General features: G+C 40.6%; 1 protein-coding gene across 1 annotated transcript in view; it reads left to right on the top strand.

The window, feature by feature from the left end:
• The first annotated feature begins 1,862 nt into the window (after window positions 1-1,862).
• The window catches only part of LOC124271652 (sodium- and chloride-dependent transporter XTRP3-like), an 80,846-nt gene continuing 55,888 nt past the window's right edge, over window positions 1,863-26,820 (top strand). Inside the window, exon 1 of the mRNA XM_046706801.1 lies at window positions 1,863-2,102. Coding sequence (XP_046562757.1) covers window positions 1,979-2,102 — 124 coding nt within the window. The 5' untranslated portion in view covers window positions 1,863-1,978. The remainder of the gene's footprint in view (window positions 2,103-26,820) is intronic.

Genomic DNA, 26,820 nt, shown 5'->3' with positions numbered 1-26,820 from the left:
GACGAGCGAACGCTTTAACCACTAGGCTACCCCACCGCCCCACAATATTCGATATTGCATGAAACACAGCCTTATTCGATATAGGAACCGACATAAAGGATTATTGTGTTCAGGAACACTGATTATAAATAACATTATTTGGTATTGGAAACGACAATAAAACCATGACAATATTTGTCATTTAAACCTACATTATTCGATGGAGGCACCGAAAATAAACACAACATTAGTTTATACAGGATCAGCGATTAAACATGATATTTTTCGACATTGGAACCGACTTTAAACACAGCACAATTCGATATAGAACCCGATAATAAACACGCCACTAATCGACTTGAATAAATTACAGAGAAAAGGTTATGCATGAATAATACTAACTGACTTCGTGTTTTCTGAATAAGGTTTTAATGGACTGGTTTTATAATGACCTCACGCATACGCAGCCTTTGAACACTAATGACTATAGTTCATCAAACATAACGTACCGTGTTCTGAAAAGTGACCTTCGACATCTTGTATGAGTGTAATAAAAGCCACGACTACAAGCCTCTAAGACCCTTGGTGGCAAGAACATCGCAGTTTTCAGAAACAGCTAAGTACCATTTTCCTACGAATCGTTTGATCCCGATGTGTGTTGGAACATTCTTATGGCGTTGAAATGTTTCCCAGCATCATTAAAATCGCAGAACCAGCTTTGTAATATCCATATAAATTGGCTCTTCTGTGCTGCACGTTTTAGATCTTCGCTCTCAAAGAATCTTCAGGAGTAGAGTCAGAACTTCAAGTCGACAGTCGCACGAGGAGGGCATTTTAAAGAATTGTGTTAAAGTGAGTTTCAATACGAAAATAGCGTGGCGGTCGTGTTTTTGTAAACTCATGTTAAATTAGTTATCTGAAAAGAAATTAGAATCTAACAACAGCATTCTTTAAGACATATTCGTCGGAAGATTTATGAGCGAATTGAATACTTTGCATATTATGATTTATCTCTGAAAGGTAATGTCTGAAAATAATGTCCCTTGAGTCTAAATAAGAACTGACAGACCATAAGTCATTATTCAGTAAAGCAGGACCGTGTGTTGAAGTCGATAATATGCTAAGTGTAATAAAAACAGCTAAACTGCTGGGTAAATGATTCTTCACTGAAATATTAGACATAATAGGCGATACATAATTAATCATCTCCCAAAATTGGGCTGTTTTCAACCTAATTTTTAATTGTATGCTCAAAACCAATTTAAACTTGACATATTTTATTTGCTAACGACATGCCATCAATCTGCATTTTGTGTACAGTGGGCACTGTGTGTAGCCATACTAGTTTCAATTTTCTTTACACGGCCCTGCAATGTTGTTTATTGTTTCAATTTGAAAGGGTTAAACTTTGTATGTGCTTGATGAATTATTACTCCTGAAATTGAATATTTCATTGAACCAAAACCAACAGCAATTCCCAGTCTGGCAGAAGAAAATTAGGCATTTTTTTCAAAAAGACACAGTCACCTAAATAACGATTGAACGTTTAAGGGACGGTGACCCCTTGTTCGCAAATGAAGACTGCAGTCTAATATCTCACCAGTGCCCCTCTGGTTAAGATGAAGATTCTCCTGCTATGACAAAAGCAGCAATACTGGGACTGGAAGGGTCCAACAAGACACTTCATCCCGCCAACAATTGTCTGGGATCGATATTAGACCGTTCAGCATTCACAAGCTAAACACGCTCTCGTATGCACGAGAAATGCAGAAGAATTCGTCGATTCTGCCATTGATTGCCAGGGTTTCGCGCGCAGTGACGTTTCTACCCCTTGGGAATTCACGTAATTATCATCCTGAAGCCGGCGAGCCTCTTCCCACGCATGCGCAGTGGCGGCATCTGCAGCAAGTGGCTACTGTCGTCTGCCTGCACTAGTATCGAGTGATTCTGTCAAAATATTGGAGAATCTTTGGAATAAGGGATATTTTCAGAGGAAAACATGACGGAAAGCACGGAAAGTGACCCCCCAAGATGGAATCTAATACAGTTTGGACTGTTGTGTTTTTATACCATGGGTTTCAGCGGAATGACCAGCATTCCGTACTATATCCACAGACACACAGGTAGGTCCCGTATTAACTTGTCCATGTGAGTCAGCGGACTGATGATAGCAGATCCATCGCTTGTTCTCCGTGAGCATGCTTTTGCTCAGCTCGGAATGAATTTACTTAACCGAGAGATTCAAGTTCTATATTTGCAATTTTGATTCTCTCGCGGTCTGTGTTTTTGTGCATCTTACCACATTTTAATTATTCAGCTGTACAAAATCAGATATTTTCGTAGGCTCTTGTTTTTAGAGATTCCTATTCTTGAAGCACTTGCCTCAACATTACGAGAGCGTGACATTTAGTTTCATATCAATTATATAATTATTCCCATTCATATTATATCCAATAGACCTATGTTTATAATCGGATTAATGTATTATTTGATTACATTTTGATTTGACTGCTGTTTAGATCCTACTTCGTCATAAATAATTACAAAATGTTACTGGTGAATGGCTGTTTTAAGTATGATCATTTGCCGCACCATATTCTTTATTGGTAGTGATTTCATGAAATATTTACGTTTTGTAATACTATTATCTTAAATAATTTATTGGTTTGATCCAAAGACAATTTTGATATTCAAACAGACATCCTGAATGCTCGTTACAACAATAATATGGTAGTAATATCCAGAAAGACTATTATTAAAAAATGATTTCTTTGGGAGTATTTGGTGTTATAGACAAAGACCAGTAGTAATGTTACTAAATTCTATTCATAACTGTAAATTGTCTGAAGAACAATTATTTCGTCCTCAGTGTAAACGATATCTTGAATCCTCAGCTCTCTTGTAAGATACGATGCCATTCATTAACATTAATACGACCAAGCGCAGCTTCGAAAATCTAGGCCCTGATCAGTATGATGCTCTCACTGCATCGTACTCATTGGGTTTATTCCCTCCTTGACAAATACACAAAGTAAATATTTCATGAAATTATCATCACGAGAATATGGTTTTCTGGTAAAATTAAATGAGCCCCTAGGCATACGATATTATGAATGGATTAAAGTCTAAGTCAATATTTGCCACAGCAGGCTCATCCAGCTCCAATTAAGCAGCTACCTGATGACTAAGCGGGCTGGCCTGTGGTGATTCATGTCATGTATATTTGCTGGTATCGATCTGTCAGATAGGTAGAACCCACACTACACAAGTGACTATACGTTCTCGTTGAAACTGTAAGCTGGGATTCGCAGCATATGGAGCGGATGGTGTGGTTAGTGTTAAAGGGTCTGTTCCTATAGGCGCCGTATGGTCGTATTAGGTCCCTCTGGTAGCTGATGCGTTGGGTTTTGAAAAATGTACTCAAACAGAACGTGAATATAGAGGTAATGAGACAGGTTGATGTGAATTCAAAACGTTGTAGAATAATCACACTCGAATGTCGGAACCAGATTCCATACAGCGCAGGAATACTCATGACACTGATATAATAATAATAATAATAATGTAGAATACAACGCGACGTTTCCCGGTTCCTATCCTGCTCAAAGCGCACAAACATAATCTGATTATTATTACCCGGATAACCTAAGCTGCATGTGAGGCGCAAGGAGGTTAATAGTCACATGACTTATCACACGGGGTACCCATTTTCTGCTGGGTGAACAGAAGCAATTTTGAACAAACCCATTGCCTAAGGTGTGACTGCATGTATTGAAACAGACCCTGAGAGAAAACGACGAGAGCAAGAGGCAGGTATGACCTGCTGTAGCGACCGCACCCGCCGCTCTCAGAGGTGTCTGAGACAAGGTGATTGTTTGGTCATATCAGCCCTTCCCTTTTCATACTATATTGCGGAAAAGAATCAAATATTTGACAATTTCATATGATTACAGTTTATCTGCCTATTTTCACATGAACACAGTTAATCTTCTATATAAGGGACACATTAACTCTAACGATATGACCCTCTTGGGTGTTCTCCAGCTTCTGACCCGTGAAGATCCGAGTTAAAATTCATCTTCAGTAACCCATGCTTGTCGCAAGAGGCGACTAACGGGATCGGGTGGTCAGGCTCGCTGACTTGGTTGATACATGTCATCGGCTCCCAATTGCGCAGTTCGATGCTCATGCTGCTGATCACTGGATTGTCTGGTCTAGACTCGATTATTTACAGACCGCAGCCATATAGCTGGAATATTGCTGAGTGCGGCGTAAAACTAAACTCACTCACTCACTCACTCTCCAGTTTCTGTTGAGTATGAGATATTGATTACACGTGTATTGAGTTCAACTTGGCATCGTCCATATTGCACCCTGTCCTCTTTAATATAGACATTTCTTTAACTTAAGTTAGGTAAACCGTATTAATGACGGGGGCTACCTGCAGGGGAGGACATGCTTACCCTTTTCGTGAACACCTGGTGTCAGTTTCATGACACAGACTGCCCCGTCTCCATGAAGACGACGGATAACTTAATCGTCATATGCTTGATAACGGTGTTAACAGCTCCACGGACTCGTCGCATACATTGTAATAAAGAAGTTGTATATCCTTAGCATCTACCCCTCGTTCGCCTGAAATCATCACTTATTTTCAGTGGTCCATTCATATGATTTTCACAGCTATTTTGCCCCTTACACCAAATAGAATCTATTTCTGAAGATTGTCAAAATTGATATTCTTTAGCACTGGCGTTTTATATAACTGTTCAGCAGCAAGTGCTCTCGTCTGTTCATGGAACGAAATGCTGTCTAATGTCAAAGCGACATGCATCTGGTAGAGTTCACATGCGCATAGTAGAGTGTAATGATTATGGAGAATAATATACTTCATCGATGACCATAGAAGCAGTTGTAGGATCACATTACATGGTAACACTTGTTTCCTCGGAGGCATGGACAGCAGCTGTCATCAGGAACATATGGATGCATATTTGGAGGCGCGGTGGGCGAGCTGGCTAATGTGCCAGGCTAGTGATCCAGCGAGGTTGAGGTGTCGGGATCGAGCCCACCTGTGACCGGGTGTAAAAATCTTGGGGTCAACTTTGTGTGCAGACTCTTTCAGTGTTGTCACAACCCCTAGTGTACAGTACACAACCCTGTGCACGTAAAAGAACCCACGAATCTGTTGGTATATGACCAGATGGCGGCCACATGAATACGTGCAAACACCTAGTTGCGGGTACAGCAACGTGCAGTAAACTTGGACAAAGTACTGTTACTATGTGTCCCAGTCCACCCAGTGCGCCCCAGGGAGTTGAGATTGATAATACGATGTGCCGTTGAGATTGACATCCAATGATCGAGGCAAAAATACCAGCGCCTTGAGCATGCACTAGTTGCCTGGATATGTGCGCTATATAAATATCCTATAATAATAATATTTACCATAAGGATAAAGTCATCGCGTGAAAAACTGTCCGATAATTACACATGTTAATTTTAGCTGTTAGAAATGTTGACGTGACATTGCTTCATAGAAAAAATTGACGTGACGTCATCCATTCTTTTCATGACGTCATGAATTGATTACATTACGTCATCTGACAAAAGACTTCCTTCTGTGAAGTGGATTCGTTTTGTTTCTTTGGGATTTTTAGTATTGATGACATTTCATGCACTATTCTTCATTTCCTCTTTAAATGTCAGTCGGATTTAGGTTATTAAGTTGCGGACTCTCTGCCCTCGTCAATGAATGCTGAAGTCAACATCATCCATTACTTCAGGAAAGATTAAATCGCAATTCTTCGTAGCTCGTTTGTCATTCCCTATTTACATTATTTGAAAGCAAGCCTTCTCCGTCGTAAAGGTTACTGGTATGTTAAATATGACATTGGATGGCTTAGGTGACAACGAAGAATATTTGGTTTACAGTTATGTGTATCATATAGAGAATACTACACTCGGTCTCATTACATACGAATTATACGAAAGTCGTGACCTTCCTATGGTATCTGACCAAAGCTCGGTCAGATACCATAGGAAAGGTCACGAGTTTCGTATAATTCGTATGTAATGAGACCGAGTGTGGTATTTTATTTATTGCCCACGTCTTGCATGCATTAAATTGACAAAATAGCGTATTTTTGTTATTTTTATGGTTTCAAACCGAAACCGGTTTCATAAAGAGGTTGCGGAAGAGTTTTGTACTGTAGTACAATATTTGCATGACGTCACACTGTAATGACGTCATTGCCTTGGTACCCGACGTCACGATGCATGTCAGTTGTCATCGCCTCGTACAGCCTCGTACAGTAAACTACTCCGTAGCACCCCGTTTCTTGGTTTGCAGTTGCTTCATTCGGCCAACATCACTGGTGGAAACATTGCGTTTATGTTTTTCGACGGATATAATGTCTCAGTTCGACTCATGATCACAATTAAACAGCGACACGGCAAGCGTTAGCAATGTTTACATTCCCACAATGCATTTAAGTTGTAGAATGAATGAATTCACGTGTTTGTTATGAATGAAAAAATAGTTACGTCAGAATGTGACCTAATTGAGAGGTCATCGGTTATCCAATCAAATCGTTAGAATCTCAGGTGAAGTCGTTACGACACAGGTCAACGCGATACGACACTCGTGTGACGTACGACATTAGTATGCAACTACCCATACGTTGACCACGTGGGTTATGAAAAAAAATATCAGCTGAGTAAGTATGTGAGCAGGGTCAGTGAAACAGAATATGCAGCCTTGACCCCGTTTTCATAGCATACTATGTCACCAGGTCGTGGGGTCCAAGGCTAACTGCAGCGCCGTCAAGTCCCATGACGTCTGTGATTCACTTACGTTCTGGGACGGCGGGGTAGCCTAGTGATTAAAGCGTTCGCTCGTCACGCTGAACACCCGGGTTCAATTTCCCACATCGTGCTTGAGAATATTTCGCTCATATGACGACGTGCATGCGTGTGTATGTGTATGTGTGGCTGCTTGTACTAGCCCAGACTTAAGCTGGTTTTATAGTGCTAGCCCACTGAGATACCATGCCGCAGTGAAGCATGAATACCCCACTCAGACACATTATACTGACTCCGAGCCGACCAGTCCTTGTTGTACCCATTAATGCCGAGCGCCAGGCAGGGACCAACAAGTACCATATTTTAACGTCTTTTGGTATGATGCGGTCGGGGATCGAACACGCGACCTTCCGCTCTCCGGGCGGACGCTCTAACCACTACACCACGGAGGCGGTCCCTGAAATATGTAGTGTATATTCCTGCTCAAGGTTTTAGTCGATGGTGTAACTTCTGAAATATACTGAGTGAGTAAGGTTTTACGCCGCTTGAAGCAATGTTCCAGCAACATCATGGCAAGGACACCAGAAACCGCCTCTACTCACTGTACCTATGAACCCAGCCCTTGACATGCGAAGGCCTTTAACCACTGGGCTACCCCACCGCCCCGCATAATTCAGAACACGAACTAGACCCAGAACCTCACGTTATTGAATAACGCTATCCTTGGACCTGAAGTCAGTGAAGACTTCCAGCAGTGTTAGTTTACTTCATGGACCACCTCTACCATCAATACACATTAATCCCAGCATCTGGTTCCAATAAAACGTAGAGCAAAACCAGCCTTTAACCGTGTCTGAACCACAACGATTGATTTACATTGTGGCATGGGCTTGTTTTACTACAGTGTACGTTTGGTCTGCTAAATGTATATGATATGAGTTCGCCGTGTGTCAATATTGTATTTCTGGCTTAATGGTAATTAGGAGGGAAAGCATGCAGAAATCAGAACTGGAACTCACTTTACACTGACACTGTGTCTGGCTTGCATTGATTCAAACATAAAACGGAGTATTTTATTTCCTTCTGCAACCGGTTTGATCTCATTTATTTGCTGAACTATATTTGCTCTTCGACCATCTTGTATTTCTGCTTGTAGAATTTGAGAATGTTATGGCAGTGGTGGAATAACATCGTTGACCGTTACATCTCTCTGTTGACCTAGGTCATATTCTTTGTTTGTAGTCATATGAAAGGGAAACTCTTTGGAAATGAAAGCAAACTCTCGTGTATTTAAGAAAAGAATTATATGGGCATGTCAGAGTATGATGATATTAAATATGAGTCCTTTCTATATGAGAGAATTAAATAATGTAGGAGAAAGTAATGGCACATAAATCGAAAAAGTGTTTTATGTCAATTTTGATTGCGGATGTTATGGTGAGGCAGGACATGTTTTGTGTCATGATTCATTGACACCCGTGAACACCCGGGTCAGAACTGATCTTCAGTAACCCATGCTTGTCGCAAGAGGCGACTAACGGGATCGAGTGGTCAGACTCGCTGACTTGGTTGACTCATGTCATCGGTTCCCAAATGCGCAGATCGATGCTCATGCTGTTGATCACTGGGTTGTCTGGTCCAGACTCGATTATTTACAGACTGCCGCCATATAGCTGGAATAATGCTGAGTGCGGCGTTAAACAACAAACAAACCAAACCAACACTGATTCTGTGGGCCATTATTATAATTTCAGCGCTGTTTTGCCATTTAAAACCGTTGGAATCTGTTTCGGTGATCGAAACTGATCCTCAGACTTTGGCGTTTTGTAATTTTAATGTAATAGTTCACCGAAATTGTTGTTTCCCTCGAATCTGTTTTGATTTTTGATCATATATATGCACATGTAAAGTATGTATTTAGTTTTTTCTGTGTAGGTCATCGGTTCTGTTAGGAAATCATTTCTTCAAAATTAGAATTGGTAAAATACGAGGACGTGCACTACAACCCTGGGTGCCGTTGCACAAAACAACCTCAGCTCTAAGCCTACCTTAAGTCTATGTTAAGGTATGGGAGTTACGGTCACCTTAGCGCTAAGATCGCTTTCTACAACGGCGCCCTGGTGGTTAAAGATGTCAGAGGACACTAGTTGAGGTCATGTTGAGATCAACCGATCAGCTTTGATATATCAGTTTGTAATACTGGGCACATACTCGAGGATATTCTTTGTCTGGCCGTGACTTGGCCAAGAGAACAGATCACAATATAGGAAACATATCCATCAAATCAAGGCTAAGGGTGATTAAGTAGCAGGCCCTACTTTCGATGCTTGGTCTGTTTGACATTTTATTCCACGCTCTCCTGTGATGTTGCACCTAATGCGGTTTGAAATGTGTCAACTGCTTACAACTTCTTTTAAGACAGTGCGATGATTTTCCAATATATCATACATTCTTTTGAATGCTTTTGACATTCACTCTGGATGGACACCGATAACAGTGAAACTCGTAAAGCAAGTCTTCTAATGGTTTGATCAAATATTTGATGAACGGTACTTTTATTCATCTATTGACACAGTTTCCAGATGTACCTTTTCATCCGTGTAATACCAATAGCAGTGATATAAATATTCATGTGTGTACATTAATTGGGAATTGGGTTTTATCGATAATAATTCACGGGATCAATGGACATGGTATTCATTTTAATCTTTCAAGACGTGATATTGATCATCGCTTTGGCTCATTATATCATTTGCCACTTTTTTCACTTTAAGGTATGTTTGAAGAGGTAATTAATTGTGTTGGAACATCAAAATGAATAATTTACCAATGATTATATCGTTAAGGAGCTATCACAGCAGTAATGAAGCCGCCAATAGAATATAAAGTGCGTGTGAGGAGCAAAAGTATTTTTCATTTTTAGGCATCTTTAGTCTTTAAATTGCATAGAATTACGTTTATGTAGGTGGAACCAGTATTGAACAATGCCGTGAGTGGGAGGTTAGAGTGGGTTGGTGTCATGGTGAGTGAATGAGTAGAGTTTTACGCCGCATATAGGGTTTTTCCATCAACATCACGGCAGGGGATTCCAAAAATAGGGTTCACATTTGAACTGATTTACAGAGTCGAAACCAGACCTTCAGCGTGACGAGAGCCTTAACCACCATGGCACCGCACTGCCCCTGAAATGCTCTTATAGTTGTGCACGATTGTCAGTATAGTAATAACCCGTGAAGATCCGGGTTAGAATTGGTCTTCAGCAACCCATGCTTGTCGTAAGAGGCGACCAACGAGATCGGGTGTTCAGGCATGCTGACTTGATTGACATAAACCTCGTATCCCAATAGCATAGATCGATGCTCATGACATTGATCACTGTATTGTCTGGTCCAGAGTCCATTTTTACAGTCTGCCGAAATATAGCTGGAATATTGCTAAGTGTGGCGTTAAGCAACAAAGAAACTGTACAGTAAATATTAGTTCAGAACATACAGTTATCCTTCAAGGTGGGTTTATTTTTTATTTATGCCTGTTTTAAACATGACTAGACTAGCTACAAAGGACCGTTGTATGTGTCAATCAGTGATTCATATCTTTGAACCAGCATCTAACTTTAATGAATGCGGGTGACAGGTGAAGACTGTAACAGGGATAGTAAGAACTCTGAGAGACTTCGTCAAGCATCGGTGCTTCTTTGTTTGTTATGTACGTCACAGTCATCAATATTCCGTCTTTCTGTAATTGTTCTAGTCTGTACAAGACCAATCCAGTGATAGGCTTCGTAAGTATGGTCTATGCAATTGGGACATGATGGTTTTGCGTGAATAAGGTCACCAAGCCTGACCATCCGAACCCCTTTGGACAAACATGGGTTGCTAAAGACCACGTCTATCCCGAATCTTAACGCTTCTTATTTTTGCTGACCGTCTCTGTAGTATAGTGGTTAGAGCGTCCGCCCGGTGAGCGGAAGGTCGCGGGCTCGATCTATTGCCACGTCATACCAAAACACGTTAAAATATGGTACTTGTTGGTCCCTGCCTGGCGCTCGGCATTAGTGTGTACAACAAGGACTGGTCGGCTCGGAGTCGGTATAATGTGTCTGAGAGGGGTATTCATGCTTAATTACGGCATGGTATCTCAGTGAGCTAGCACTATGAAGCCAGCTTCAGTCGGGGCTAGTACAAGCAGCCGCACATACACACGCATGCACGTCGTCATATGAGCGAAATATTCTTAAGTACGACGTTAAACCCAATTTCACCTCACACCTTATTGTTGCTGATTAAAGAAATTCTTTGAAATGGCAAGAATTCTACAATGGTCCTGGGTTTGTATATTTGTGTTTATTAAGTCAGAATATCAGAGTGTTTGCTTCTTGTCGTTGTCGCTGTTGTTGGTGTTTAATGCCACATATACTGGACAAAAATAGTTAGGGATATATGTAAATTTTGAAATTATGAACAATGAGCATTGACACACTGCTAAAATATCAATCATAAAAATACCAATACCCCTAACTTATTTTGTCCAGTATATTTACTGTCATAAATGATCGAATCTCAACCAGACACTATAGTGATTGATATTGTGAACAAACAAAACACGTGATCAAGGTACGATGACACGCAGGTAACCAGGCAACCGAGGTTGACAACAGATCCATTCATGCAGACAATCATACGTTGCTAAGGACAAATCTAACCAAAAATCCAAAAGATATAAAAGGTTGGAGCGGTATCGGTTGCCAGATAAAACTGACAAGTTTGAAAAAGGTATGATTAAATGGATTTTGGTTTCCTTTCGAAATAACATCTTTGGTTTGCAAACTGTAGCGGTTTCCAATTTTTCATTAGTTTCATTTATAAATTGGAATTAAAGTTTATTGATTTCATTAATGCAAGATCTGTTGGTATTGATTAGATGGCAAGAAGGGTTTACTAAATTTGACGCCTCTAAAAAGTGATTAAAGAAAACAGAAAGCTAATGTAATTTGAGATGATTCATACAAAGATCCTGTTGAAACGTAATCCCCCAAAGCCTTGCCAACTCTTTGATTGATTAAAGTAATTAATGTCCCTGATACGCTCACACGTTTTACTGCTTAAATTCAATTTCACACCTTTGAATTTAATTTATTTAAGACGCCGTGTTAAAAAATGAAAACGAGATTCAGAGTCGTTTAACCATGAGCAATGTTGAATGATTAATAAACTTAGGCGACGGGAAATACTAGTTAAAGAATTTTTAATTAGTGAGATTTCTGAAAAAAATATTTCCATGGCGTTTTGAACACTGTAACAAGAAAATAGATTTCTCGTCTCAAGGGCTAATCAAATATTCATAAGTGTCTTTTTTTTCAAGCTGAAGGGCATCGAAGCGGATGAAATGTCTCGGTGGAAAAAAGTCTCACCTTACTTTCAGGTCTTGTTGATCGAGATGTCTGAGATAAGAAAACACGTTTTCCAGAACAAAATATGACAATTTTGTTACTTATTCGCAATATTCCTAATTGCTTTGTAAGTTTATGAAATGAGAGTTTAGTTGTACGCCGAACTCAGCAATATTCCAGAGAGAGAGAGAGAGAGTTCCAGAGAGAGAGAGAGAGAGAGAGTTCCAGAGAGAGAGAGAGAGTTCCAGAGAGAGAGAGAGAGAGAGAGAGAGAGAGAGAGAGAGAGAGAGAGAGAGAGAGAGAGAGAGAGAGAGAGAGAGAGAGAGAGAGGCATTGAATAGTCATAACAACAAGTGCCGTTGAATCTGAATATTTCCCAAAGGTCCGTGGACCATTTATTTTACGCTCTTGATATAAGGGGTTTTGCGACTGGAAACGCTTAAGCGCCGAAACTATCAATTCCGTATCTTCTGAATGTATTGCTACGTGGACTGATCAGAGAGCTGTAAGACCACAGCAACGTCCCTTGTGTCAATTCTGTTCAAACATCAATGAAACATCAGGAAGGCCAGGGATATTCATCACTGTCTGTCTTTGACTAACATGCTGAAAAAGCTTTGCAATGCGACTGTTATCAGGATTATTAACACAAGTCATCGTCTGAATTATTCAAGATCGTAACTGAGCTTTATTCGCGTTGCTGGCACCATTGAAAAACTGTGGTTAAAAACTCCCAGAGGAGTTCCATCTGTTGATATTGTAATGTTATGAGGTTTAATGGAATCTGAAAATGGACGAGTTACGCCTGTTGAAGTTTCAGGTTTTACTTTAAGTGTCCATTTGTTCACACAATGTCATGCGGTGACATCATGATTTGCGCTCAACGTTGCGTACTCTCAAGTTGGCCATAGCATCACACCGTACCATCATGTCACTCATCGTTGCTACACACCAGTTGACTTCCTGCTCCTGTCCATACCATGCCTTCACCATCTTGCTCCTCTTCATACCATGCTTCACCATCTAGCTCCTCTTCATACCATGCCTTCACCATCTTGCTCCTCTTCATACCATGCCTTCACCATCTTGCTCATGTTCATGCCATTCCTTCAGCGCCTTGCTCCTGTCCATACCATGCCTTCACCATCTTGTTCCTCTTATAGCATGCCTTCACCATCCTGCTCCTCTTCATACCACGCCTTCAGCATCTTGCTCCTGCCTTCACCATCTTGCTCCCCTTATACCATGCCTTCACTATCCTGCTCCTCTTCATACTATGCATTCAGCATCTTGGTCCTCTTCATACCATGCCTTCACTATCCTGCTCCTCTTCATGCCATGCCTTCACTATCCTGTTCCTCTTCATACCATGCCTTCACTATCCTGCTCCTCTCTTCATACCATGCCTTCACTATCCTGCTCATACTCTCTTCATACCATGCCTTCACTATCCTGCTCATCTTCATACCATGCCTTCATACTATGCCTTCATATCCTCTCCTTTTCATACCATGCCTTCACCATCTTGCTCATGTTCATACCCTGCCTTCACCATCTTGCTCCTCTTCATACCATGCCTTCACCATCTTGCTCATGTTCATACCATGCCTTCACTATCTTGCTCATGTTCATGCCATGCCTTCACCATCTTGCTTATGTCCATACCATGAATTCACTATCTTGCTCATATTGATACCATGCCTTCACCTTCATTCTCCTCTTCATACCATACCTTCATCATCCTGTTTCTGTCCATACCATGCCTTCACATCCTGCTCCTCTTCATACCATCATTTCAGTCTTGCTGATATCACTCCACAATTCGTTACTGCCTCGTAATGCATGGCGTCTTGTGTATGATTACAGACGTTTAAATCCCCGTGCGAGATCCGCAAATCATAACAACGAAAGCAGGGTGTGTATAAACGCCATTAAACAAACGTGTCCATAACCCATGCATACGTAAACCCAACTTTATATTCCCATCACAGCGGAGGTGCAGCAGGATTTGCCTGAAATAATGGTTTAGTTCTCGTTACCACAACTTGCTTCAGTCGCCCATATATCGTTCACGTTACAATATACAATTTGTCCCATGTTGACATTTTTACACAATAATGAAATTCAGTCATGAAATATAAATGTCGATTTTTTTAAACGAGATATTTCTGTTTCATACTGGGCGCTCTTTAGGTGCTTTGAGCTGCGGTGCATGCTAAACTGTACAGTCCTGGAACACTTAACATGCAAAGCCATTCTAACGATTGTGAATGTAAAACAGCTGGGGTGCATGCTGCAAATCATCAGTCCCTTTAGACCTTTGAACAATAACATCACGCTTAAGCTTTAGCTTCTTTAGGACTTCACGTCTGGTAGGGCGATATGGGATGAACGTGAGTTCCTAATCAATCAAGATTATTGCTCGTATATATTGCATGTGCATGCACGTGTGTGTAGCTAATGTTGGGTTTATAGTGCTAGCCCAGTATGACACTTTCTTGCAGCTTTACATGAATAACACATGACCCATTATACTGACTCGAACCGACTAGTCTTTGTTTCATTCCCTTAATGACGACCGCCAGCCAGGGAAACAATAAGTACCGTCTCTCAGTGATGTTTGTTATGACGTGGCCAAAGCTTTGCACCGCTTCTGCTCTCAAGCAGACTCCCTGTTCATGCAGACCACTGATGTCCTTCTAGATCAAACTAATGATTGTCCCTGCAATGAGATTAAAAACGCAATTGTTATTGAAATATTCCAAACCGCACTTCACATCCTACAAAACGAGAAACCTTCAACTAATGGCATCATCGACGGTTTCTGAAAGGAAGAACATTAAATGTTCTGACAGCATCAGGCAAAAATCATTAGCAACACAGAATATGCCAGCTATCATATTTCACTGCAAATGAAACAACAATGGATAACAATGACATATTTATTTATTATATTTTCGTGTATTGTTGATCAATATGGAAGCGTATAAATGCAACCATTTGCGACACGTTTTAGTGGAATAACCAAACCGATTACCACCACTGATCAATATCGGACATTTCATGTTTCCATCCAACTGTAGTCAACAAGAATGAAATATGTGTTGCAGACATGATTCACTACCGTGAAGCTAATACCAAGTCTTTCTGATATTGGTAAACATATTGGTTATTGACAAAATGTTACAAAAATAGCATCTTCTATGCTCACCCCACCAATGTGTCACAGAATTATAACAGTGTCTATTATTGAATGTGTTAGATATTGGTCAATATACACTAAAGGTTAAGCACTATTTTGTAATATTAGTGTATTGTTATTTTGGTGCAGACCAAGATCGTATTTTTATGTTACTCCTAGATACATGTCAAAGGATAGTTTGATGTTTAACGCCGCACCTAGCAATATTCAGTATGTATTTACACTGCAAATAATCAAGTCTGGACAAGACAATAGAGTGACTTACACCAATCTACGCAGCTGGGATGCTATGGCATGTATCAACTCCATCTAATACCGTTCGTCACTTCTTACGACAAGGATGAGTTGCTGAAAACCAATTGTAACCCGGATTTTCACAGGTCTACTGAAGGTGGGGTACAAGAAAGTATATTTAAAAAGATGGTGGATGAATAGTCGGTGGGACCGGTTGATCTTTATCGTGGACGCTTTGAGTTTCTCTTGAACAGCAACGACCAGCAGAAGCTAACGCATTAATTTCATTGTAGTCTTCATAGTGTCATTTAAAAGAAGATCTTTACACATTTGTTCTACTGGCTCTGTGGAAACCTTTGCTGTTGAGAATTCGAATCACTAAGGTGTTTTTACTCTGTCATCACCTCCCATGCCGGTGGTCTAGCAAGGTGTCATTGCCAGTGTATGTTTTGCATGTATTTGGGCTGTCGGTGTGCAAATTAAGGATCCAGTTTCATAGGGAACCGAAACCAGAACCAGCTCCTAGCATCGTCCCAACAGAATATCAGTGTGACTGTTTTAAAGGAACCAGTTTCATATCGAGCTGAAACCAGAACCAGCTCCTTGCACCGCCCGAGTAGAATATCAGTGTAACAGTTATAAAGGATCTAGTTTCATACGGGACAGGAACCTGAGGTACTGGTCTAGCAGGATGCCGCTGTGAGAGTAGAAGCTTTGCAATCACTGTGGCTGTCCCTACACAGAAAAAAGGATCCAGTTTCATAGGAAACAGGAACCGGAAGTACCGGTCTAGAGGGATGTAAGAGTGGAAGCTGTCATGCACTACAGCTGCCCATACTCTGGTAAAGGATCCAGTTTCATAAGGAACCAGTATCATCTCCGAACACCGGCTAGTGGGGTGTCAATGTAGCACTCTGTCAATATGCCTGTCTGATTGTGAATCCATTATCTCCGTCTAGCCATAGGAGATTCTTAAGGATGATCAAATGCCGATGTTGGGATAAAAAGCACCACATGGATTGTATACGTTAAAGAGCAGTCCCTTGGTACTTTGATATTCATAGTTCCCTTGACCCTTTCCTTATAGTAGGTAGATGAAACCTATACGATCTATCTGAGATAAACAGGATATTATTGATTTCAGATAACATCCGCAATCCAGTTTTTGTTGCCTCTAAATATCAAAGGGTATTGAATTGTTTTAACGATGCAGATATTTGTAGCTCCTATAACCTTACAATATATATATGGCACTGGTGTAACGGTATACATTAGTGTATTCACTTGGGGCTTATATTAAAAGCTTCCATTAGTCTTATATCCAATGCGAAGACTTTGGGAAAAAATTAACCATCATTGGAAACTTCAATTAATTTTTTCTTTTTTTGCCATCTGTAAAAACCGTGCACAATTTCCCCATTTCGTAAATTCGTAATTTCTATCTTATTCTCCATCTTGGACTAAGTGATGAAATTTGCCCACGCTAACTCTGGTTCATTCTCTTTATACTTTGCATATAATTGGAATATTTTCATATTGTGTTGCCATTAATCTGTCCTGAAAGTGAGTGAGTTTAGTTTTACGCCGCTTTTAGAAATATTCCATCAATATCACGGCGGGGGACACCAGAAATGGGCTTCACACAGTGTAACCATATGTAGAATCGAACCAGGGTCTTTGGTGTGCTGGTGTGAAAGCGGCGTTGATACTGTATCATAATGGCAGAATTTCTGTATGAAATTGCTTCTTATCAAATATCGCGATGATAAAGAAATCGTATTGTTCTGTTGGAACAGAGAGAGCTTGAACTGTATGTCCACTTTTGCCCATAAGGAGTTTTTATCGAGAGACAGTTCCGCAGACGTTCTGCAGACCTTCAGAATCATGTCCGCACACGTATCGTGACCTCACTGCTGAAATTCTGCGTTAAAGGGTTGATATCGTAGGGAACATTAGTGAGTATGGTTTTACGCTGCTTTTAGCAATATTCCATCAATATCACTGCTGGGGACATCAGAAATGGGCTTCACACATTGTACCCATGTGGGGAATCGAACCTGGGTCTTCGGTGTGACGAGTTAACGCTTTAAGTACAAGGCTACCCCACCGGCCCGCAGGGAACATTAAGGGATTTTTATTGACTGTACATATACCATGCAATTGGGTGTCACTTTCTCACCCCATATATACTCTTCCAAAAAGGTAAGGGAACTACCTTTTTAATTTACGATTGAAAAAATTGGGAGGTATATCGGAGTCAATCAATGTTGATATGATAATAATGAATGTTTTGAGAGTGCATCACCACTTGCACTTCCTTATGAAAGATGATTGGTGTATGACATGAAATTTGCATGTGTACGATTTTCATTTTTGAAACACACAAAAATGGCTAGAAACAGACACTAACATCTGTGTGATGCAAGATGATTGTTCAAAATTAATGGTCTACAGGGATTTATCGACCTTCTTGTTCTGTGTAGAGGTGGTGATAAAGAGAAATGGTGGTGCGTTGATAAGATGTCTGTCTTTGAAAAGTTTGTTAACTTTTACTTCCTATCCAAATTTAAAGTTCAGGTTCCCCTACTTTTTTATATATAACCATGACTGAGTGCTTGCCATGTGTACCAGAAAATATCTATGTGCATATATAAGTTTCATTAAAAATGCTAATCACTGAGAAAGTCGTTGAATACAAAATACACGGTATGTTTGTAAACTTGTTTAAGCGCGAACGTTATGCGCATTTGAAACAAAATCAATAAACGCTTTGTAGAAATACTCCACACATTGAATAGCTGTCCTTCCGTACAAACGGAAAACGTCCCAGGTAAATATTTTCATATTTCCAACCAACAGCTGTTGTCGGTTTTATGTTGTTTAATGGTTCTTTGTGAACGTTTAACAAACAAAACATCTTATATGTGGATATAAAACTAAAACAACATGCATGTTGTTATGAACTGTATTGACATAAACAGTTTAGTTATTAACATTATCACGGGACGTAAAGCTTAGACAAGTGTAGGGTCGGTGGGATAGCCTAATGGTTAAAGCGTCCGCTCGTCACACTGAAGACCTGGTTCGATTTCCCACATGGGTACAATGTGTGAAGCCCATTTCTAGTGTCTAGTCCTAGGCAAAATGCAAAGTGTCTGGTCCTAGGCAAAATGCAAAGTGTCTGGTCCTAGGCAAAATGCAAAGTGTCTGGTCCTAGGCAAAATTCAAAGTGTCTGGTCCTAGGCAAAATGCAAAGTGTCTGGTCCTAGGCAAAGTGTAATCCAGTAATTAGTATGACAATTCCCACCCTAAAAATTTCTTGTTGATATTGAACTAGCCACAGAAAACTAAAAACACAAACAAGGTTTACCCCATTGTGACAACGGCGTCCACGTGTTCATAAACCAACTGCATGAGTATTAACCGCATGGTCTAATGGACGGTGCCAAGTACTGGTGTTCAACATGGTCAAGATATTTATGGGCGATAAGGCCGGGTGTATCATATTACCAGAGTTTGATGCTATCTCTGCATTTGGCCTTGGAGTAAGCCCCCCTCTGGAATATTACTAAAAGCTGCATAAAACCATACTTGCTCAGTCACTCCAAACAAGTGCTAGTCATTTCCAGCAGGGACGCCATATGCCGAAGTAATCATCCAATATATTTTTTCCAATTTGCAACATCCAAGAACTAATGAATAAATTTTATGCTTAAACTTCAGTGAAAAGCAAGATCTCATTTCGCCAGTATTTGACAATGGGTTAGAAATTCCAACACAGGTGTCCATCCCCGACACCTTCATCACATCATGACGCATTTCCTCTCCTCCATCGCTTCAGAGGATGACTCATCCCCATCTTCAGCCTCCCCCACGTCTCTGATCGATAACCAGGACGCGCAGAGAGCCAGAGTGCACGATCATGTTCAATCCAACGCTCTCGTGTGCGCGAACACTGGGCACTGTGGCTTCATAGTGTGAAAATATTGATTGGGGCCATTGTAAACCTTACGTAGTCCTGGTGGTCGAGCTGAGGCAACGGATTATGATGTGGAGCAATGTGCTGCTTAATTACGTTTGAAACTCGAGTCGATACATGCTGTGTTGAAGAAGCATCAGGTCAGAACTTGGGCATGATTCACACAGGGGGTATTTAGACCTCAGCCCTTTGTTTGGAAGTCCAAAAATAATAAAAACAGATGGGACGCTTAGAGCTGATTTTCAGATGTCGGAGGCAGATTTGTTGGGGAAATTGCTGATCGATTGGAACAGCAGATCTCGAAACACCGTTTATTTCAGGACTCAGTTTCAAGGATTCCAAATAGAAATATGGGCATGTATGTGTGACCATATTTTAGCAAAGTGTATCTTTATGCATTTTAAGTGTTATTTTTAAAGAAGGCATTACTGCAGATATATACGAACTAGAATGTGACAATATTTTAGCAAATTTTATCTATATGCATTTAAAGGTGTTATTTGTAAGACATCACTGCAGATTCAATAAACGTCAGTTATTATTTCAGAAGACATAACTGCAGATATATAAGAACTGAAATGTGACAATATTTGTGGTAAAGTGTATCTATATGAATTTTAAGGTGTTATGTTTAAGACATTGCTGCAGATTCAGTAAAATGGCTCTTTCTTTTGCCAAAGCGCCAGCATGAATAATAAAGAAAAATCGACTAGTAGTAATGTCGGTTTATGTAAACGTAATTGTAATGTTAGAGCCCCCGTGGTATTGACTAGCTGGCCGATGCCGTTATTACAGCCCCAGCAGAAGCCGATACTGGGTGTGTTCTGGTTGGATTAAATAGCAGGTGAATATAACCATGGATATATGCATACCCTGCTGGTTGATATACGTCATGTACATGGTAATTATCATCATACGTGTAATAATAACCATTACAATAATCGATGTCGAGGATGAAAATGGTCATTATCGTACCAGTTGTAAGCATTATTAGCATTATAGCTTTACAAACTTATATCATTACAAAAACTGAAGCGTTGCTTTTGCCAAGTGATCAAAGCTTTTGCCAGTTCGATACCAACACTGATGCCCATTTCGGTTCAAATTACCATTATTTTAAGTATAGTTCGAACCGGTTATAGTCTGATAATGGAGATTGCCAACTCTGTGTAGAATGCACCAAACCAGTATACTACCAGATAGGGAAATGTGTCTGTGCATACTTAGTGAGTGAGTGAGTGACTTCAGATTTTAAGTCACATCGGCAATATTTTAACCATATCAAGTTACAGATTTATTATGATTATGATTAAAGTAAATTATAAACACCTGTCAACAAAGGACAGTAAAACAACTAGACTATCACAGATATAAATTTAAAACTAGTAATTAAATCAAAAACAGTTTAACTATAGAATACGATACATTATAAAAACAGGCTATAGATGGCCAACAGCGGAAGGTAGATCACCATACTAGGGACCATGGGGACTTACAGTACCTTTGCTACCTGCGTGGACCTAAGTTGAATTTACACCATCCCTTCAGCCACTGGCTATTGTTGGAAAATTTAGCCAAAATTAAATCACAAAAATACTACATTTGAAAAATCCTGGTAAGTTTAAATTTACCTTGAAAGTTTTGCGACTTGTTCATACATAGAGCTTCGAATGGAATTGTCTATTATCTGTTCCAAGTGATGTCCCGACCACCGGAGAGTCTTAGAGCATTCACTCACAGGACAAACAATTTAGTTGTTCCGAATTACGATTTACTGATTCTTTATTTAGCACATTGTCATTTTGTAGGAAACGAAGACCTGGTGTTTGTTATCATTTGGCAACGTAATGAACAAGGATGAAGTCATTGTTCTCAACAATGAAGCATTTCTGCGTCTGTAGATCAGCATCGAGATAGGTGTGTTATTCATTAGCACACACGATGCATGGCTATCACACGTTGAGTATCCTTTCTATACTTTGCGATGTCTCTTGGCACTTCCTACACCAGACAAAGAAAACAGCGACATCATTCTTCCCTGTTCCGTCATTACTTCTAGCAGCTTCTGTTCAGAGAAGATTCAGAGCCTGCTGTGAGCAAACCTCCATCACGCCCACACCCTGTACATGTATAATGTCAGCCGGTCACATCCACACAGGAGATGCGAGTCTTTTGTTCAGGAGGAGAAAAATACCTGATCCTAATAACGCACAAAAGGGCCACAAAGAAAACACTGACATTTAAGCACACATCCTTTAAAAAGCGTTTGATTTAGCATGGCATTAACGCAAGACAATGCCATGTAATAAATTTAGCATAATCCCACAATTAAATTATACGATCATTAAAAATGTATTTGTCACAGGGTCTGTAGAATCAGTGCAGAAAGCCACCTTGGAGCCGCCGTTTCAGTCTGTCAATCCAATATATCACACCGTATTGGTTCCGTGTCAATCCCTCGCCATCAGCAGCCAGACTTCCTTGTCCTCGTAACCCAGTAGTCATATGACTCAGCAGGACTTAGTCACATCTCCACACGTTGATTTCTGACACTTGATGCTGGTCCGTCCGTTATACCCCTGGCGAGGAATTCGCACCCAATCTGGCTTTTTTAAGTTCTTAATCTCCTGTCTCCTGCCAGAGACATTAAGAGGTTGCTCTGCCGTTGGCAAGGAAGCTACTCTTATCCTTTGTTATTTGTGGTTTGTGCGCTACCGGGCTCGGTATTACATTCAATTTTTGTGCAAAGCCGGTGAGATTTTATCTTATAGCTTGCGGAATGCTGATAAGGAGTGTTGGATGCTGGACGTGTTCCTAAAGGACCAATTATTACGAGCTTTTGACCTTTGCGTCAGCCTGGTATCCGATCCTTCAAGATTTTGAGTCAATTTTAACTACACGCTCGGTCGTAATGTTAAAGTCCATTTATCTTCGTTTTAACACATGCAGACAATGTTGTAGACACAATGTCTAAAAGCTTTACCAAATCGGAATTCTAACCATCAGGACAATGAGACATAATTTGAAAACGATGAGCCACATATATGTTTCGATGCTATAGACGCGTAAGATTTAACATCTGACTCCAGAAAGCGATAATGCATTTGCATTTTTACAGGAAAGAAGTTCCAAGAGAAGATAGTCAGCCACATTTTCGTCGGCCAATGTTAGAAGGAGTATTATTTTGTAGTGACGTCGTTGTCAAACAAAATCACGACAGTTATGAAAAGATTCTTACTCAAATCATATCGGGAATTGAACACGGGTTTGCGTCGAAGCTGTCGAACACCTGAACCAAAAGCCTACCTAACCTTCCGAGTAATGTAACACGGGTATCGCATTGTTGAAGCAGGTCCTCCCAGGGAGCACCTTAACTGGCTTAATCGTTTTCATTTTGTCTAAAACATAAATGTCCGTCGTTATCGTTAAATCCAAATATATTTGAATATTCCCTTAAGTATTGCTGGTAAACCTTCTTGACATTCCAAGATTACCGGGATCGGGAAGTCAGGTTCGCTGATTTTGTTGAGCCATCGAAGTCATCGATGTTCTTAATATCCATCACTTGATTGCTGTTCCTGCCAGGACTATTTACAGAGCTCTGTCACATAGCTTGATTGTTACTGAATGGGGCGTTAAACAACATATCAACACACATTTCGCATATGTCTAGTCACAGAGTCTAGTCTAGTCTCTGTTGCGCGACCCTATTTGCGCTACAGTTTGCCTGTGGTCCAGTTCATAGATTACTGATTGTCTCGCACATTAAGAGTCCTAGAGTATCCTCATATTTCTTTGATGTTATTTCAGTTTTCTAATTCGAATCATGCAACGTTGTATTATTTCCCTGGAGAGACTGGACAAATGCCAGTCTACTGTCTAGTTATATGCGTACCGAGTTGAAATTAGCACTCAGTAGACGTCGCCTCAACGCTATGGCTCTCTTGACATACACCAGACTACACCGCAAACATCCTTCTGAAGACATGAAGTAACACGAGTCCATCATGGCATCCCAGAGCTTCTCTCAACAATCTCTAATTTCTTTCAAGCTGTCACGAAAACAGAATAGAATTAAAGCAACGTTCCTGGGGTTTCAAGAATCGTTAGATGGTTCTTCAACCACAGTTTGGCCTTGTGGCATTTTGTAAACACGGACAAACGCTTATTGTGGATTCATACCCTTGTATTGATTAAGAATTCTTGGTAATTGTTAGAATCGATGCCAGCGTCTCGCTGGCAGTATTCTCCATGGACTGTACTGTTTTGTTCGAAGTGGGGCAGGTGAACGTTGGTGTAGATCTCGCCAGCTGAGTGTCGGGACTTAGCTGGAGGAATCTCTGGAGAGCTGGATCACTCAGACAAGATACGTGTATGTGAAATCTTCTGGTGCTCGGCGTGAGAATTCATCACGCGATACGGGGTTTTTTTTCGTTTTTTCTTGAGAACATGCGATTTGGAACACGATCGGTCTAAGATCTATCCGTGATACTTCTCACAGTTGGTAGGCGTCCATATTGCGGTTCTTAATGCGTGGTAGCTGACTGGGTGGCGTGGTTTTGTAATTGCTGATAGTTTGCCAACATGACTAAACCTGATACAACCACGATCGAAACTTCCAAATAGTCGTCGTATCTGATGACGTGATGGAGTGGGAGGGATGGCGTCCATTTGTGACTCCTCGCTGGGTGCGTTTGTTAGGAACAGTTAGTGGTTCATTAATCATTAATGAGAATCATCAGGTGCGCCTCTGTCAAACATTAGCCAGACCGGTGTAGCGTTAAAACCCGACCTCGGTCATTATTTCACATGTAAATTCCGTTTATATGTTTATTGTTTAAAGTCGTACTCAGCAATATTCCAGCTATGTGGCGGCAGTCTGTAAATAATCGAGTCTTGATCAGACAATCCAGTGATCAACATCATCTACGCACTTGGAAACCGATGACATGTGTCAACCACGTCAGCGAGCATGACTACCAAATCCCGTTAGTCGCCTCTTACGACAGGCATGGGTTGCTGAAGACCAATTCTAACCTGGATCTTCACGGGTCTGTACATTACTGTAGCTTGAGTACAGTGTTGGTTCATGGGGAGTAATTCTAACCAATCACAATTATACATGGCGAGGTTTCATGAGCTGTATTACCTTCTTTAAATATAATAAATTAGTTATTATTTTTACGAAGAATATCGAACACGGTTTACAAATTTACAATGGCAATATTTTTTTTTCATGTGAACAAGAATAAATTCATTAGAATAGATTGTCTAATTATCCGTGACGGCTTCAAACACCATTGTTTTCTATATATGTGTTGTATACAATGAATGAAATCAATCATATCTGTGTTATAAACAACAGTGCCACAATTAATTATGCACGTGTACTTGTGACCCTACAATACGGCTTAACTTCATTAGACAGCTCACGCGACCCGCTGATTTCTGCATCTAGTAATACATAAACCAGTTTGAGTATTTCCAGCAGTCAGTCTTCAACCGTTCAGTAGCCCCAGTCTCTGGTGTGCCAAAACGTAATATTGCAGGAGTGCCGGTGGGGTAGCCGAGTGGTTAAAGCGTTGGCTCGTCACGCCAGAGGCCCGGGTTTATTCCCTTCATGGGTACTATGTGTGAAACCCATTCCTGGTGTCCCCCGCCGTGATATTGCTGGAATATTGCTAAAATCGGCGTAAAGCCAGCTAACTGACTCACAATGTCACTGAACTTGGAATTCATTTCCTATTCTGAATGTGCATTGTGTGCAGTAAAAACAAACGCAACGATAGTGAGTGGATGAGTTGGGTTTAACGTCAATTTGAACCTTATTCCAGTTTGTAGTTACCTGGAGGAGGTCCAAAATGAACGAGTATGATGCTTAGGATCGTAGAAACACAATCAGGGCGAACTTGGATTCGAACCAACAAGCATAGGTGTCTGGCGTACCTAAGGGACGCAACTCTGCACGGCGAAATATGTCGCCATGGACGACAGAGCCAACCATGTCCCTCGGCTTAACTATAGGTCATGAATGTATAAAGAAATTATATGTCAAGTTGGTTTAGGTAGGATACATTACTCAAGGAATCTCCGCTAAATGGTTTCTCCAAGACAAGGCACTCCAGTGCTAGATGTTTTAATCATCAGTACACAGGAGACATGTATAAGCAGCGTTCATTCCCTCTGCACTTGTGCCCTGTAACTCACCTAGGTATCTGTCTGGAGCTCTTCTGTCTCTGTATCAATGTCAGTGTACCAGCAGAATCTGACCTCGCACCACCTGTTTTAAGACTGATTGTTCCGTTTTCCTTGCAATATGCAAATGTATTTGATTAACAATCCACTCTTAATCATCCCGTTCAATATGTTTCAAATTTTAATTCGCTCCAGAGTTGTTCCGGAACTGACGTCACTACGAACATGGTTTATATCTCCAAGGTAACGAACATAGTTCCTTATATATGACTGAACGGTTATTTTTAGAGTCGCACCATGCATATCGGACTCTAAACGAGCTATGGATTGATCGGTTGATTGATTGAGTTGAGTTTTACACCGCACTCAGCAATATTCCAGCTATATAGCGGCGGTCTGTAAATAATCGAGTCTGGACCAGACAATCCAGTGTTCAACAGCATGAGCATCGATCTACGCAATTGGGATACGATGACATGTGTCTTCACGGGTCTAAACAAGCTATGGAAGAGAACTGTCATGTCTATCGGAATAAAAGAAACATTAAAGCCTGGATGACGGAGAATGATAATTGTCCCCAGACATCTGAAATAATGTTTTGTCTGGGAAGTTCTAACGTTATATTCTGGCAGAGAAATGCAATGGTCCTTCATATGACATCACCTTGTATATTGACAAGCATGCGTATATAAACAGAAATACCATAATCAACGTCAACCGGCCACACCACGATAATTCACTGCAACACCATCTTGTAACAACTTATGGGACGGTGGAGTAGCTCAGTGGTTAAAGCCTTCGTTCGTCATGTCCAAGACCCGGGTTCGATTCCCTACATGCAATATTGCTAAAAGCGGCGTCGATCAATAAACACCATAACCAGTGATAATATGTGTGGTTCCGTTGATCCACCCACTATAATACTCAGACTGAGTTCGGATCCCAGAGTGATAATCGTGAAATGCCAGTACCATAGTCTTGTGCTTTTTCACCCAAGTGGAAACGTTTAAAAAACAACTCCTTTGTACTTCCCTCCAT

Source organism: Haliotis rubra, unplaced genomic scaffold (assembly GCF_003918875.1).
Source record: "Haliotis rubra isolate DU_JTF1 unplaced genomic scaffold, ASM391887v1 Scf162, whole genome shotgun sequence".
Classification (NCBI taxonomy): domain Eukaryota; kingdom Metazoa; phylum Mollusca; class Gastropoda; order Lepetellida; family Haliotidae; genus Haliotis; species Haliotis rubra.
This window is presented reverse-complemented; position numbering and strand designations above follow the sequence as displayed.